The sequence below is a fragment of the Ammospiza nelsoni genome, chromosome 1, assembly GCF_027579445.1.
Source record: "Ammospiza nelsoni isolate bAmmNel1 chromosome 1, bAmmNel1.pri, whole genome shotgun sequence".
Classification (NCBI taxonomy): domain Eukaryota; kingdom Metazoa; phylum Chordata; class Aves; order Passeriformes; family Passerellidae; genus Ammospiza; species Ammospiza nelsoni.
In genome coordinates this window covers 107,274,240-107,291,001 of record NC_080633.1, presented here as the reverse complement: position 1 = coordinate 107,291,001, position 16,762 = coordinate 107,274,240, and the positions used below count along the sequence as shown (strand labels likewise).

At 38.5% G+C, this 16,762-nt stretch overlaps 1 protein-coding gene across 1 annotated transcript in view; it reads right to left on the bottom strand.

Annotated features, from left to right (window-relative positions):
- Positions 1–16,762, bottom strand: part of TTC39C (tetratricopeptide repeat domain 39C) — a 36,787-nt gene that overhangs the window by 3,077 nt on the left and 16,948 nt on the right. Inside the window, exons 5-13 of the mRNA XM_059489335.1 lie at positions 16,287–16,641; positions 14,743–14,911; positions 8,280–8,373; positions 7,334–7,441; positions 6,736–6,845; positions 5,936–6,059; positions 2,886–2,983; positions 1,883–1,987; positions 121–159 (exon numbers count right to left, since the gene is read on the bottom strand). Of these exons, the coding sequence (XP_059345318.1) occupies positions 121–159; positions 1,883–1,987; positions 2,886–2,983; positions 5,936–6,059; positions 6,736–6,845; positions 7,334–7,441; positions 8,280–8,373; positions 14,743–14,911; positions 16,287–16,641 (1,202 nt within the window). The remainder of the gene's footprint in view (positions 1–120; positions 160–1,882; positions 1,988–2,885; positions 2,984–5,935; positions 6,060–6,735; positions 6,846–7,333; positions 7,442–8,279; positions 8,374–14,742; positions 14,912–16,286; positions 16,642–16,762) is intronic.

The window sequence follows — 16,762 nt, the reverse complement described above, 5'->3', positions numbered from 1 at the left end:
ACAGGTGAGGGACACCACCACTCAACACCCACTCCCCCCTTCCCCAGTCCCCTGAAAACACAACCTCCCAAATGCCCTTTCATTTTAGACTATTAAATTAGAAAATGCCTTAGTTTTTACCTTGGCTTGGAGCAGTAAGGTTTTGCCTCTTGGCACAGTCTACAAAAATACAAACATTGCATTGGAGACACATCACAAATGTTACAGAAAATACTTTACGTAAATGAGCTGGTGAGACTCAAGCAGCATCTCTACCTTTGAAAAAGGTACTGAGCAGACAAAACCCTCACAAATTAGCAAACTGGAAATACTAATGAGGCACCCAGGAGAAGCACTATTATGTATTTCTAGTCTTCTACAGAAAATGTGAAATTACACAAACTACAAAATCCTATTCCCTTCTCTTTCTTAACCATTATGGAGCTCTAGCACAACACCCCAGCTACTAAATGAAATTTTGTGTAAACAGGAACCATTCACCTCTAGTTCTAGCTCTTGCTTTTCTCTACCCCATCCCACTTTGTTGAAGCCAAGCATCATTTACCTCCTCATTTTCTGAGTGCCACAAGAGGGAGTCTCCTCCACATCCTTCATACACTAAATGCTACCACAGCTCCTCCAGCTGAGGCTGGTTCAGCCCTCAAACACCCTGCATGGGGCATATTCAGCTACTGTGTGCACACACTGTGTGTAAGGCAGGAAGAAGGAAGGACTGCTCTCATGTTCTTCAAATCTTAACATGCCTTCACTACCCACATTTTTTAGGGTTTTTTTTAGAGACACTTGACCTGATCAAATTGAAACATGAACGTGGAAAGAAAGGCAGCAGGAACTGTTATGGAGCTCAGACCTTCCTTCCAGGCTTTGAAGCCCAGCTCTAAGTCTTAGGGCAGCAGGGTTTTCAAAAAGAAAATTAGTTTTAAAAGCAATTTCTAGTTTCTAGTTCTGTCCTTTGTTATGAAAATTGTTTTTATTGAAAGATTTTCCTCTCCTTCCCCCTTTAAGGGGAAGGCTCAACTCTTAACTAAATGTGACAACAGCAAAACCAACTGGAAACAGAATCTGAAGAACATGAGATACTATCAGCTCACTACTTCATACACCACACACAGTGAATGGGGGGTTCAAGTGATTACCCTGTGACCACATCCCCCTAACCTGCCATCTGATTAACAACACAAGGTGGCATAAACTCCAAGGACTGGGGTTACACATTTGAGAAGAGAAATGGCACCAAGAGTGCTGCACAAGCTGCTCTGGTTTAAGATTCTCTGAGGTAGGGTATGTGCAAAGACCTGAACAATTAAATGTACTGCCAGCCAAGCCATTTGGGCAATCTGAAAGCTAGGTGGATTATTTTCTTCCACATCCTGAAGAACAAAACCCTCACTACTCAGGGTGGAAGTCAAAATGCCCACACAAACAGCTTTAATGGAATTTAAATTACTTAAAAAACCACTTGCTATTTTAGGAAGGCATCAAATTCTATTTGGAGAGGATAAGTACAGGTGAACTTTGAATGGCACCCAACAGGATATTAAATAGGCAAGAAAAGGACTCTAGGCATCTACCACACTAAATATCAGCAGCAGACAAGAAAGCTCTGCCTACCCAAGGCCTTCTGGTGAGGCCTTTGTTGCCACCAGCACCAGGAACACTCTCAATATTAAAAAACTAAGACATTGTGACCTAAAACACATTCCATTTCTTGGATTGAATCCCCATCCCTCACAAAGTTGTAGGTTTCTTTATGGTAGGTATAAAACAAATTTTTAAAACTTCATATGCACAGTCACCTACAAACTTTGTTCCATTCTTTGCATGGTGATATGCTGACCCCTTCCACAGCTTTTGTAAGTGTAAAAACAGGTCATGCTTTTACCTCTGGATTGTCCAACAGGATACAGCCAAGTTCATAGCAAGCATATGGCTGGACGTACAAGTTGCCTTGACGGCAGAGTTCATCTTTAGCAGCTCGCTGAAAGTACTGTAAAAATGAAAGGAAAAAAAGAAACCAAGGACTGCAGAGGTACATTAAAATTGACTGGTCATTACTTCCAAACAATACAGTAGCACCATTCAACTTTAATCTGTAGGAATTAGCCAAAGCTAAAATGAGAATATATTTAAAATGTACAATGGTTTAGATTCTTACAGCACTACTGTATCAAGACAAAATTATTAGTTTGGATTTTTACCAAGTATTATAGTGACTGATTCAAGAGTTTTCCAATTTCATAGTGAAAAAAATACTAGCTTTAACAAGAAACTGTGACATCAAAGATGAAGTACCCAGATTATTTAAGGTATGTGAGAGAGAAATGAGGCAGGGGGAAGGAGGATTTAAAGCCAACATCTTGCTACTTATATGAATAACATTCTGTTCTGGGGAGGAAAAAGGAGAGTTGTACCTACAGATCAAAACCTGGAGTGGTGGCAAAATTATTCTTTGTATGTGCTAATAATCAAACTCCTCTCTCTAACATGTCCAGAGAAGAAGCAGCAAAGCTGTGCCTTCAAAAAGTTAATCTCCAAGATACTTTTAAAAAAAATTCATTTTCTTTGATGGACAAAGTACATCTAGCAGAGCAAAAACTTTTCTCTTATTCTTCCCAGCTTCCCCTTAACTCTTGCTACTACAAACCACTCTACTGCCATGTTCATTCAACAAAGCCAATTACTTTCACAGCACAGGATATAATGAAGACATGTTAAATCAGAAGATTTTAAAAGAAACTCTGTTAGAATTCACAAACCAGAATGATCAATGGCACTGAAAAACTAATGACTTGCTTAACACTCTTACTCAAAAGTATTCACTGTTTTTAAAAGGACAGTTCATAAATTATAGGAATAATGGAGGAAATTATCATTTATCTACTTACCTGAACAGCATCTTCAGAATTTCCTAAACATTTGTGTATGGCACCAAGAAGTAAATTCCTCAAACCAGCAGCCGATGAATCATCCACATCATGACAAGCTTAATGAAAAGATTCCAGTAAACAAGGTGGTTTGAAATACTTTCTTAGACAATAACTGTGATTTACATTGTCTTTTAGTCTGGTATTTAAATTTTGCCAGAAAAAGCAGATGCTAGTAACATCAATAGAAAGACAAGTAGTTGTATTTTCTTTTAAATACAACCCATTCTGTATGAACCTTATAAAGAAATCTGTCACTCATGAGAGTAGTTCCTAACAGGAATGAATGGATTGAAGTCAAAGGCAGTTGATGTGTTCTCCTCACAAGAGGAGGACTGATCTCTACTGGTCTTTGAAATATCCACTAAAAGGTAAACTTAAAAAACAATCATCTCATTCTGGTGTTACAGGACAGTGGTTAGTCACATATTGAAAGAAAAATACACAGTCCAAGTTAGAAGGAGCAAGCAATTCAAACAAACCTGAGTTTTTCTAAACTGATGCCAAGTGACAGATGCACAAAAATTTGCACTGGAGTCAAGAACCCAGCCTAGAGTGTTTTGGCATCACAAATCTCAGTGATGATGGGAGGATAAGGTTAATTTGCCAGACCTTAGCTGGTCCACAATCTGGGGACAGACTGTGCCTCAGCTGAGTAGTGCTCTGTTTCCAGGAAAAACTGAATCACAATGCATGGAACCATTTCTAAATGAATCAGACTCCATTTTGATCAAGCTTATCAGTGCCAGCTCTGCTAAATCAAGGCGAGTTCCATGAGGAGCGATTTGCACTTGCCCACACCAGCACCTCCAGGAAGGAGAGAGTACAGGGCTTTTCATCTCTTAACTGCTGTGTCTGGAGCAGTGCAGCTCCTTAAACATTCTGCCTCAAAGTATAAACCCTGCCAGATCTTAACCAGCTCTCCATTCACAACACAGATAATACACAACCCTAAGAAGCCACCTATGGATAACTATAAGGTGGCTTTATGAAGTATTTGCATTGTCAGTTCTTGTGTGGATTACAAGTCTCAAGTTATTTGGCATTTTACTTACAGAGATACAAGTGGATGCAAATTAATTCCTTTGAGTTCTAGCCCTGAAGAAAAGCCTGGAAATCCACCCCAACAAATTACAATCCAATTGTTCATGACAAGAGGAAACAAATGTGGGAAAAAACCTATTATTCATGTTTCTGAAATACACATAAGGTGCAGAAATAACATTCACTGTACAGAAAATTTTCAAACAGGGACGGCTGATGCAGACATATTTGTCAGTGTCAAACTCACAAGCAATGTATCTCTGAATTTGAAGCCATACTGCTACTTCACATTAAAATGTGAACCACTGACTGGAAGCTTACACAAGGGAGACCTACACTGCCTCTGAGTGTGCAGGAGAGAATACAAACTCCTTACACCCTCTAAAGCTGACCACTCTGAAGGCAAATGACAGCAAACAAAAAAAAACCCTTAAATTTATTTTGATGTAAGTAAATCTGATTTTGAAGCCTACCATTACCTTTGTGACTAGACAACTAGGAATCTGACTATAACCCACTGCCATCACGCAATTTAAATGGACAAGTTATCTCAAATTCAAACTGGAATGAACACCCCAACTAGTCCTGACTCTTGACTTCAAGACTGGAGTTTTCTAGCATAACGTGAAAATTGTGTATATCCCCAAAATTCCACGATTACAAAAAAAAAAAAAAAAAAAAAAAGGCAAGCCGTGGCAGACAATTTTAGATTTATTTTCTAAATGAGCAAGTAATAATCAGAGGAATTTAGAATGGTTTGGGTTGGAAGGTAACTTAAAGATCATCCAGTTCCAGCCCGCTGCCATAGGCAGGGACATCTTTCACTGGAGCAGGTTACACAGAGCCTTGTGGAGCCTGGAACACTCACAGGGATGGGACAGCCACAGATTCCCTGGGCAATCTGCTCCAGTGCCTCACCACCCTCACAGTAATTTCTTCTTAATATCTAATTTAAATCTGCCTTCTTTCTGTTTAAAGCCATTCCCTCATGTTCTGCCACTCCCTGCCCTTGCAAAAAGTCCCTCCCCAGCTCCTGTAGGTCTCCTTTAAGAACTGAAAGGTTCTCTAAGGACTGCCTGAAGGCTGCTCTTCTCTAGGCTGAACATCCCAAACCCTCTCAGCCTGACCTCATAGGAGAGGTACTCCAGCCCTCTGATAATCTGTGTGTCCCTCCTCTGGACCCACTCCAACAAGTCCACGTCTTTCTGGGGCTGAGCACCCCAGAGCTGGACACAGCACTCCAGGTAGGATCTCACCAGAGCAGAGGGGCAGAATCACCTTCCTGGACCTGCTGGCCACACTCCTTTTGATGCAGCCCAGGATGCAGCCAATGGGCTGCCAATGCAGGTCATGTTGAGCTTCTCTTCAACCAGCTTGAAACTGTTTGCAGAATGCCAACAAGAGTGATTGCTGGATGGAGTAAGAAGCACTGAACACTTCATGATATACACTGCTACAATAAGCTTCACATGGCAGACACCCAAAGTCAGCCAGAGACTAAGGAAGAGGCAACCACTCACCACTAAGAAGGGCCCAGGACAAACAGAATACCCATCATGTCATAGATACCTCATAAGCTAACTATTTCCTCTTAGAAGAAAACTGACATGCAGGAATGAATACATTGTTTTAATTTTTTTCTATTTTGTTGCTAGGTTTAAATGAGTTACATTTTGTTTAGTGACTTGGAACAGTAACTATCATGCTACTGTTTCATTTCAAAAAATTATTAACAAACAGCTATATGCACCAGGCAGTTACAACTTTTCCCAAAAGCTTGTAAAAATGAAGCATTAGGCAGAATCATAATGGGTCACTATTCTTTTGTTACTCACCTGTATTTTGCTATGACACATTCACACAAGTTAAAATGACCATGCTACTGCAATTAGCTACTCCACACAACAGCACAAAATCATACATCTCATTTTAAAATGTAAATAAATAAATCAAGGAGCCATATATACCTTGACTCATATGCTGTAAGTTCGAGAGGGAACAGTTTGGAAGGGCTTTCCATAAGTATAACACTTCAATGGATGCCAGGACACAGAGCTCTTTGGTTGGCATTTGTTTCCTAAATCTATCTGCCTGCAAAGTGCAAGAAAGAAGGAAGGGAGATCCGTAATTTTTTTCTTTAGAGGGAACATGATATTTACAAACAATATATCACAAACACTAATTTTAACTGTTTTATAAAGTCACGCAACAATTTTATGAAAATAAAGTCAGCGGTAACTTTGCCTAAAAATTTTATGACTGAAAATTAAAATCTTGCAACTAATTTAAGAGCTTACATATTCATCAACATTAAAACCTCCTTGTATGCAGCCTGACTGGGTTTTACTGTATTTCACAGTCCCAACACAAACTGACTGGATGCTGAGACAGTACCATCTGCAAAATCACCAGTTGAGAGCTATTTCCTTGACACCTCCTAGCTCTCAAAAACAACTAAGGCTTTCACAAACAAGACAAGACAAAAAGGAGTAAGGAAGGCAAAGCCAGAAGGAAAATTACGAAGCAACTACAGTATCATGTATTTTTATCTGTAATAATTACTTTGCTTGTAGAGTGAATAGCTAATTCACACTTCCTTTGTTAGGTCCTTCAAATGACACTACTATTTTTCCACACTGTTCCTTCCCACAAATTCTACAGAAGCAGGACAGCAGAAAAGAGATGCATCCTGCTAAAGAAAATACTGAACTAAAAACTGAACTGTCATCAGTGTACTAAAACAAAGTCAGCCTATGCAAAAACTAACCTTTTTCACTGAAAATTGTTCAATCTGATTGTTTTTTCTCTTGAAAAGCTTCTGAACTTCCTTGAACACATTCTGAGCACCATTGACATCACCAGTGGCTCCCTGACAGACTGCAAGAATACAGAAACAAAAATACATTAACAGAAACAAAAATACATTAACAGTACCAGGATATGAAACAGGAAAAATTAGGATGAGATATCATATTGTCACAGAGAAAAATCTCCACATACTCACTTCCAAAAAGTTATCTAGACTGAAGATTTGAGCAGCTCCCCCAGGTACCCTCTCTGCTCATTAAAATTCAGTACTACTTTTTACATCCATTAAAGGAAGCAATGCCACCAAGCTTGTGAAGTGGTAATAATTCTATCAGCATGGAGAGGGGTGTACACACAGGCAGGTACATGTATGAGCATGCAGGTGTTCATTATGGAAACAAACACAATTGTCCAAGTCAAGCCTGGCACAAAGCTGCATGTGCAGCAGGCAGTGTGCAAGGCACTACATGCACCAGCAAGTTTCCCAAGAGAAAACAGTGCCAGAACCTTACCACATCACTGACTTACCATTTCCCCAACAGCCTGGATTCACTCACCTGCTGTTAAATAAGCATAGTAGCACTGGGACCACCTGGATTCATTTTTAAGCCTTTCAAAGGATTCAAAGGCGTCCTTGAAGTTCATCTCTATCATGCTGCACCAACCTAAAAGCAACAAGGATTTAACTTCAGGGGAAGTACAGTAACTCAAACTCAGTGTCAACATGATTGAAACACACAGTTCTGTTGTGTTTGTTTTGTTATGAGAGCTGGAGCACGTTTAACAACCACAAAAGTAACTGAAAAATTAAAAACAAAAACAAATGACATGCATTTAAAATCTAATTTAAATTTACTGGGACATTTTGAATTAGAAGATTCCATAGGAAATAAAGAATCCACATTTCAGAGCAGGAACAAAAATATATACCAAAAGCTCTAATTTTGAAAATTTAAATACTACATTTTGTAGAATGTTGAAACTTAGACAGCTACTACTTTTTCCATTATTATTTTCAACTGTGACAAGATCCCATTTAAAGCTTGAAGCAACCTATCTTCTCCACTATAAAGACTTGTATGCAAATTAATCATATCCTGCTATTGACAGAAGGAAATGAACAAGAAATACAGACACTGTGAACTCTGAAGCCTCAAAACCAATTAGTTTTTGGCACAGAAATGATGAATCCATAGACAAGTCAGATGAATTTATTTCTAATTTTAAATCATACTCAGTAGGCCAACAGTTTGCCCTTGATTCCACAGTCTACTCTTTGATTTTGCATCACCTTGTACTTGCAGATAATTTTATTATGAAAAAGTGCTGAATTCTACTTGTCTAAACAAGTAGAATTCAGTAAACCATAATTTACCCAAGACATAGGCCAGTAATCTAAAACCTTTTTTTAAAATCCTAGTAAGAAGTCTCCAGTTTGTTTACTGAAGCTGCCAATGAAAACTTGAAAGTGAGCCATTTATGGTGTAAACACATTCAACATACCTATTTCATATAAGCAGACGTGCTGAATCTCCCTTTGGTCTGTTGCAAGTTCCAAAGCAGTATGAAATGAGGTCAAGGCACTATTAATTTGACACTAACAAAGGTGAAAGAAAAAGAAAAAATTCAGACACCTGAGATTTAAAATTTGTTGGATAATTTAATATGAAAAAAGAAAAATTCGTATTTCTTCTAATAGGTAGTTAATAAAAACTAGATTAGAGGAGTTTAATAGTGTAATAGCAGCCAGGTCAGATCAGGTCTCCACCTTCAACCTTTAAAATCAGTGACTATATTCCTCCTATGTGCTATTAAGTCCAAAATTCATTGAGTTTGTGCAGTAAGCTTTTAAGCAATCTCACTTCTACTTTAACTAGTCATCCCACCTTTAAAAATCATATTTTTAGCATCTGCTAATGAAGTTTAGCTTTCTGCACAAGAGGATACCTTTAGTATTTGATTTCATTTATTGTGAACTTTTCACCTCTTCCCATATGCCTCAAAAACCCCTTCAAGCAACAATTAATAGAGAATTTATAAATGCTGCATGGCATGTAAGAAGATAAAGCATATGAGAGAAAAAGCATTTTGAAAAAATCATTAGCTAACAACAACTTAGTAAAAAGAGCTGACATTTTTCTAAGAACTAGAATGATAGTTCTTTTCACTACCTGGTTTTCCCAGTCTGGGGTGGGACTTCTCCCTCTCAATCATTATGGGGTGGAATGAAAATCAGTATTTAATTAAACATACTATATATTCCAACAGAGCCTATACCAGCTTTAATACTGTTCCTGTATTTATCACATACGTTTATTGTAATTTACAACAGAAGAATTTTTAAGCCCCTCTCTGCTGACTAAGCATGTGAGCAAAAGAAACCATTGAAAATGCAAACTCACCATCTATGCCAACATAACTGAATTCAAAAATTCCTACAAAAATCTGGAGCATTGTAGCTTAAGACCAGGCACACACAAAGCTCTGAAATGATTGTATTAGGTTTTCTCCTTTATCTCATCAAGGAAAACTGGTTTAGTTGCTAAGGAATGATTTAACTGTAAATAATACACATTGCATCAAGACAACACAACTGCCTGCACAGGGAGCCACAGCTGTATCAATACAAACACTGTACACTTGGAAAGCACAACAGTGATTGAAATTAGATGCTTGTTGGCAAGGCAGAAGAATATACAACACAGAAAGACAGGTGAGTTGTATTTGCTCTCAGAATTGTTAGGGAGCCTGAGCCAGGTGCACTTTGTTCACTCCTGTGCCAGCACATTCTCTGCACTACACGACTCCACTGACACTGCACCACCCCAACACACCTTCCCAGAAAGTAACTGCTATGGACCCAGTCTTAGCGAAAAGATAAAATACAAGAACATCAGTTTAGAACTTTATTTCTGGGCTAGGAATTCAAAAGCTCTGCTTTTGAATGTGTCTTCAACACTTCTGAGGAAAATGACAAAAAAGAAAAAAAAAATCTAAATGTTTAGTTCTTTTCAAAGATACACTGCCTTCTAAAGCCCTAACCATTCTGAAATAGAAAATACTTATTCCATACAATGACTACTGGCAATCAACTCACTGTCTGCAATGCTGTACCCCTGTCTGGGGCCACCTTGCAATATACAAGTCCAGTTTGTTGAATATTCAAATTTTCTATAACCCACCTCTCTAACTCTCTGAATCTCTCACGTGTTTTGACATCCGCCTAAGTTCTCCTTCAGCATCAAGCTCATTCAAGTATGTTTCAGACATTCATTAATAATTAAAGTTTCAATCATCTCCAGGGATGGCAGCAACATCCTGGAATATGAATTACTACTCTTGGTGTTAATTCTTAAATTAATTACTTTCTGTTTACTGCTTAAAAGAACAAACAAAAATAATTACAACATCCTAAGAGTTGGCAAGTGTAACATCCTGGCTGCACCTGAAATTGATGCTCTTGAGATTTATAAAGATATATACACACACTTGCATTTCCTTCAATAGGTATCACTGACATCTCTTTTGGACATAATACAAATTAAAAAAAGACTAACCCATAAAATATAGAACTACAAGACCATAAAGAGGACTAATAAATCTAATGTGAGAAGAAGCCTAGTCTTACATTTCTGGACTTCAGATTAAAACTAAAAGCACCCCAACAACTAAGCATCTATAGAGCTTACCAAGACAATTTGGCTTCCCAAGACAGCATGCATTTCCCAGAGCTGTTCTGAAATCTCAGGACCCTTTCCTTCTCCATTCTCAATCACCACTCTGAATTCATAAAGCTTTTAAGAAGTCATGCTCAGAAATAGGGAAAAATTAAAAACCAACTTCTAAAAGCTAACAATTTACACCAGAGGACATTATATGGATGTTTCAAAGCCTGTATTTTCTATTCCTTAACACATTAAAACCTATTTTTCCTTAGACAAGTCACAAAATCAAACTAGAATAAAATTAGGATATTTGTATTTTATAGGAACAAGTAACTAGAAAAGTCAGCACAATTCCTGAAAATAAACCTTGACATTATGCATGCTCTGCAATTTTTTTTACTTTAGACACTACTGTGATTTTCCTCCAGAAAGTTCATTTAAGACTTCTCAATGCTTGTTATTACTCTTGTCCTTAGTCTGCTTTTCTGTACCATACCCTCCCACCCCTAAATAAGAATGATGGTGCTGACACAATATCTACAAAAGGTAAGTAAAAAGCAAGAGGTGCTTGTAGGCATTACATTTAAGTACCACTGCACATTTTCTGCAGCCTGCTCATCAACCAAACTTTAGCACACCTGAAAGTACCACTGGTGCTCTGCCTGTCACCTGGAGTATTTGGTACTTTTTCCTTCAGACTATTTACCTACACCTACCCCAATGGAAAATGTGAATCAAGCCTCAGAACCTGAGGGGTTTTTTTGCAGTTTTGCAGCCAGAGATTTCCTGTTGTTTATATATTATATATATTTTTTGAGGCTGGAATATGTGCCACATAATCACAAATCAAGCACAGAAATGTCCATAAAAGCAGCCTTAGTAAATTATGCCAAAGTCAGGAAAAATACTATTTCTAATACACAGTCTCTTAACCTACTCTTTGTAAAGAAAAGAGACATTTCATCAACCTAGGAATGCAACCTTTAACTTTCTGGGGCACTTTCATTCCAGTCTTTTCAGGATCTTCCTTTCCTTTCCCTTAACTTGCCCAATTCAAAAGTCTCCAAATGCTTTCAGACTTTTCTCTCAAAAATGTGAATCTGGGGAAAAAAAGCTGAAAGATAATCTGCTCCACATTTATCACACCTGTAAGGCTGCTTCTTCAAAAACTGAAGTCTGCTAAGGGTTTTACTGACTAATATCCATTCATGTTTTTTGGGGCACAAAGCATTATTCAGTCCCATGCTGTTCATTTGTCTTTTATAGACAGGAAGGTTTCACAGAGACAGTGCTTTCTCCTTGACTGCCTTCCTTGGCAATTTTCTCCTTTGTCAGATTTGTGTCTCACTGTCCAGTCCTGAATTGCTGCTTCTGCCTTTTGAACAGTTTCCCTGTCTCCAAGGGTCCATGGGCTGAACTGTGCTCCTTACTGTTTTTTTTCCATAGAAAAGAAAAGACACATACAGTATGAAGGCTTCCTAATGGAAGCTGAATATACCATCAGCTGAAGGCTACAAAAAATGTATGCAGGATCACAAGAAAAAATTCGATGGACTGAGTACTAGCAGGCCCTAAATACAAACCCCACAACCACAAATGAAACACACAAGGTCTTCTGAGTAACATCAGAAGGGGCCTTTTATCCATCTGTACTATAATACTGTGTCACAGAACTGTTAAAAGATGTAAAAGAAGGACTCTATAAAGTATATAAGCTTCAGCTCAAGGTATACTTTTAAGTGTGTATAGTTTAAAATACAATTCTGGTAAGCCACCTAGAATTATATCCCAAGCCCACTGAAAAGAATTTAAACCTAACTGTGCACTAACAGTTTCAAGCAAGACCAAATCAGCACTTCCTAGACTTTGCAGGAGCTCTCCTCACCCACCTTAGAAATAAGGAGGAAATTACAACTCAGCAAATTAGCCGGTAATGTCAGAGTTACTGTGCACTTCTGGTTCAGAATCACAGAATTGTTTAGGTTTAAAGAGACCTCCAAGATCAGCCCAACCTCTGACCAATCACCACCTTGTCAACTAAACCACAGCACTGAGAACCACATCCAGTCATTTCTTGAATACCTTCAGGGACAGTGATCCTACCACCTCTCTGCACAGTTTGTTCCAATGCTAAACAGCCCCTTCTGTGAATAAATTACTCCTGATCTCCCACTTGAACCTCTCCTAGTTCACTTGAGGCCATGTCCCTTGTCCTATCGCTCACTGCCTGGGAAAAAGGATCAATCCCCAGCTGGCTACAGCCTCCAACTGCCTAGTTGTACAGAGTGATAAGGTCACCCCTGAGCCTTCCCTACTCCAGACTAAACAATCCCAGCTCCCTCAGCTGCCCTCCCCAAAGACTCTTGCTCCAGAGTCTTCACCAGTTGTGCTGCCCTTCTTTGGACACACCAACAACCTCAATGTCTGCCTCGAACTGAGGGGCCCAGGACTGGAGACTACTTGAGGTGAGGGCTCACCAGTGCCTCCTCACAGGGGACACAGTCACTGCTGGACACACTAATATGCAGTGGATGCTTGTAAGACCAATGCCCAAATTCAGGTCATGTAACCACAAGTGTGTTGTGGAGAAACTCAGTGCAGCTCCCCATGCCATTGCCACCAGTCACATTCATTCCTTCCTTCACTATTATGCCAACAGCATTTAAGCAAATTAAGCTGGAAAAGTTCTACTAAAATCCAGAAGAGCGCAAGACTTAAACTGGAACATTCGGACACAGCAAAACCTCCGTGACTGAGCACCACTTGGACCAAAGAAATGATGGGGGAAGGGGAAGAGGCTGCTGAATGGAAAAGCTCTCATGAAAACACACACATGAATAGCAAAGGGACATTTCTGCTGACTAAGGGCATGGCTACATAGCATAATGCACAGCATTCTGCCTGCCTGAGTTAACTAACTTAGTTAACATGGCCACAGTGTCTCCATTCGCGTGGAGCTAAACTTCACTATCTCCATACAGTAACTGTGCATTAAATAATGCAGTAAGATTACATTTAAACAACTCTCATTTGAAATACTACAGTTCTCCAGAAAGGGACTGACCACACAAAACTGACACTTATCCCAAATACATCCTCTTTCTTTACACATACACTTAATTTATTAACAACTTATGTTTAGACGTTTGCTGTAATTTGCCCTGAAAGTCAGAAAAATCATCTTTTATTCCTTGTTACATTAAAATACCAAGTTATACCCTGAATTCATTGTGTAGTTATTCCCCAAAAAAAAGATTTTTACCATAAGAATGGAATAGGCATATAAATGAATTAAACCCACTAAGGTCTCTCAGGCAACAGCAATACTTTCCCAAGAGCGACAACTTGCCTGTGAGAATATAATTCCCAAAATGCACCACTGCTTTCAAAAAGATAGCAAAAAAGAAAAACAACATTCAAATCCCATGCAGGAAATATGCCTGCAAATCTGAAAGGGCACTGAAGCCTGTTCCTCTGCTCTGTTACTACCTCTGAAAATATTGAGCTACATCTGAAAGACTTAGCTGCAAATCCAGCAAAAAACGAACACCAATATCAACATCTCAATTAGCTCTTGTAATTATAATGTTGACATGAAGGGTTTGAACATTCTGGGCTTCTGCTTTTGTGTTAGGTTTTCTGGTTCATGTAATTGCTCAGAAAATATTCTGGTCTGATAAAAGCAGCAGCTAGGAGTTGAGTAGTACTTCAAACGGATTCTTAGAGAATAATTCTGCCAAAATCCACAAAGCTGCTGCCATGTTTGAATAATGCCTTGCAATAGCATTCACAAACACATCTCAGTGAATACATTTCTGCTCAGGTCAAAGCTCACCCTTAGTAACAGAAAACATCCTGGTGTGACCTCTGAAAAGCAAAGTAGTTATTGAAGGGAAACTGCTGCAGAGAATTAGCTGTATACAAACAATGCATAAAACAGAGAGGAAGATAAATACTATGTACTCAGCAGATAATACTCAATTTTAGCTTGACAAGCAAAACTGAAATAGCTCAAGAAATCTGAGTGGCCAAATGCACTTCCTTTAGCACAGAGTTGCAGAAGTATCAAGAAGCTGAAAAATAATTTCAAAATGTCGTTAATTCAGATAGATGCAGTGGGAGAGCAAGGTCTGCATGTGAACTTGAAACTAGAAAGGACTTAATCCAATCTTTCTTATCTTCCCATGTACCTGCATCTTTAGTCACAATCTGCTGAAGCTTGCACAGTTCATTCACATCAGAAAAATGTAAGGAACGATCAGGAGGAAAAAATCAGTCTAAAGGATGAAAATGTGCAATACCTCTAATCGCTGTATCCTTCCCTTGAAGAACATGAACAGAGAAGAATTTGGATATGCAGATTCTTTTTTGGCAAGAATTTCTTTTGCCTCCTTCAATCCTGCCTTGTTATCGCTGCCATCAAGGGCAAAAAAGGGACGAACCACTGTGTGGTACCACAACAGAGCTAATCTAAAAGAAATGTAAGAGTAAAAAGGATTACAGCTTGTAAACAGAAATTTAAGGATAACATTCTACACAGACAAACTTTTAAATTATTCTGGAAGACAAATATAGATCTGAATCTTGTATTATACAATCTGGCTTTATACTTTAAACACAATACTACTGCCATACATCAATGTACTCCTAAACTGCACCTGAACATACAATTCAGAGCACATTACACAAAGGCAAAGAAACAACTGAGCTCATAGCATGAAAGAAGTTAAGCCTTTAGATCTCAGCAGATTTTAGAAAAGAAAAACCCACAAGAATACTTTGAAAACTAACTCCTTACTAGAGAGGGAAACAAAAAAAGCCAAAGAAAAAAACCCCAAGCAAACAAAAACCCCAAAACCAAACAACAAAAAAAGCCCCGACAAAAATCAACAAAAAACCCTGAACACACACCAGCAGATACTCCTGAAATCAATGTGAAAAATAAATACATCCTGTGTTCAGAAGGGTAGATATTTACATGACCTACATCACTCCTGGAAACAAAGGCAGAGCACAAAGATTTCCAAGACTATCTGAAGGAGGATACATCCCCCAAATATATATTTTTTCTCCCCGAGAAAGGAGAAAGATCAACAGGAATATTTAATCCTAAGCTTTCTGAAACAAACAGAATCCCAATACTTCTCCTGAAGCAGAAGAGACTTCAGCTCTACTGTCATGTTTCAAAATTGACACCTGATGGTACCTGCAGTAGGTCCATTAATAAAAGCATTAATTTTTAGATAATGGAATAATAAAGCCATTTATGAGGGCAGTTTAAATTAGGTCTGGCCAATCCTTCAGATCTTGAAAAGACCTGGGCACAGTGTGAAGTCTTGGGAAAAAGAGTACACAAAAAATACTCCCTTAAAAATACTATAATGAACATCTCATTTTACTGAGATGCTAAAACAAACCAAAAAATTAAAACAACTGAAAATGTTTTGTCTTAGTAGTAAGAAAAAAAGGCTAAATGAGACCAGTGACTCATACTAAGTAGTATGCTCTCCACAGCAGAGAATGTAACTCAGGTAAATTCACACAGCCTTCAAGGGGAGCTTTTACTCAAATTTAAATTACAGGACATTAGAACTGCAGGTACTGAAGAATACAGCAAAATACTGACCCAAACCCCAAATACATGTAAATAATTAACAGCAGAGATCTCATACATTAGTGAGTGATGAATTTACTAAACCATGGTATGTTAAACAACAAACTACCAGTTTATTTTACCTGCTGTTGTTTCCTTTAAAGCAACAGGACTTTTTGGTTTTGACTTTTTCCCAGTTACTTACTTTTAGTACTAAGTTATCTACCAAAGCATTTCAATATAGCTACTCACGTAGCTAAAGGGGCCTTCATGTCCTTACTTTCACTTGCATACATCAGTGAGGAAAGCCCCTGTAGGCGGTCTCCAGGAAAACCCAGCAGGTTGATGATTTTGAGCAGGTTTGGGGGCACCATGGATATGCAAAGATGAAAAAGTCCATATCCAAAGCTAACAGCACCTTTCAGTCTGTTTAGCGAATCCTCCGTTACACCCTCTGCAGCAATATGATTATCATTTGCAGCATCAGAAGTCAAGGGTTCCTGAGTTGTTTTCTTCTGATATATTTCCTGAAGTGTATTAATGTCCGTATAGCACTTATTGTAAATTTTCCAGGCTTTTCGAAGTATCCACCCACCTTTTATGTATGCTAAAAAAAAAAAATCAAGGAAGAAAGAAAGAAAGAAATACTTCAAGGACGTATTTCAGAAGCAGAACATCCTAAGTAGTAAATGCTATTTTCCAAGCCCAAGATGCTCTCTCTATTTGCG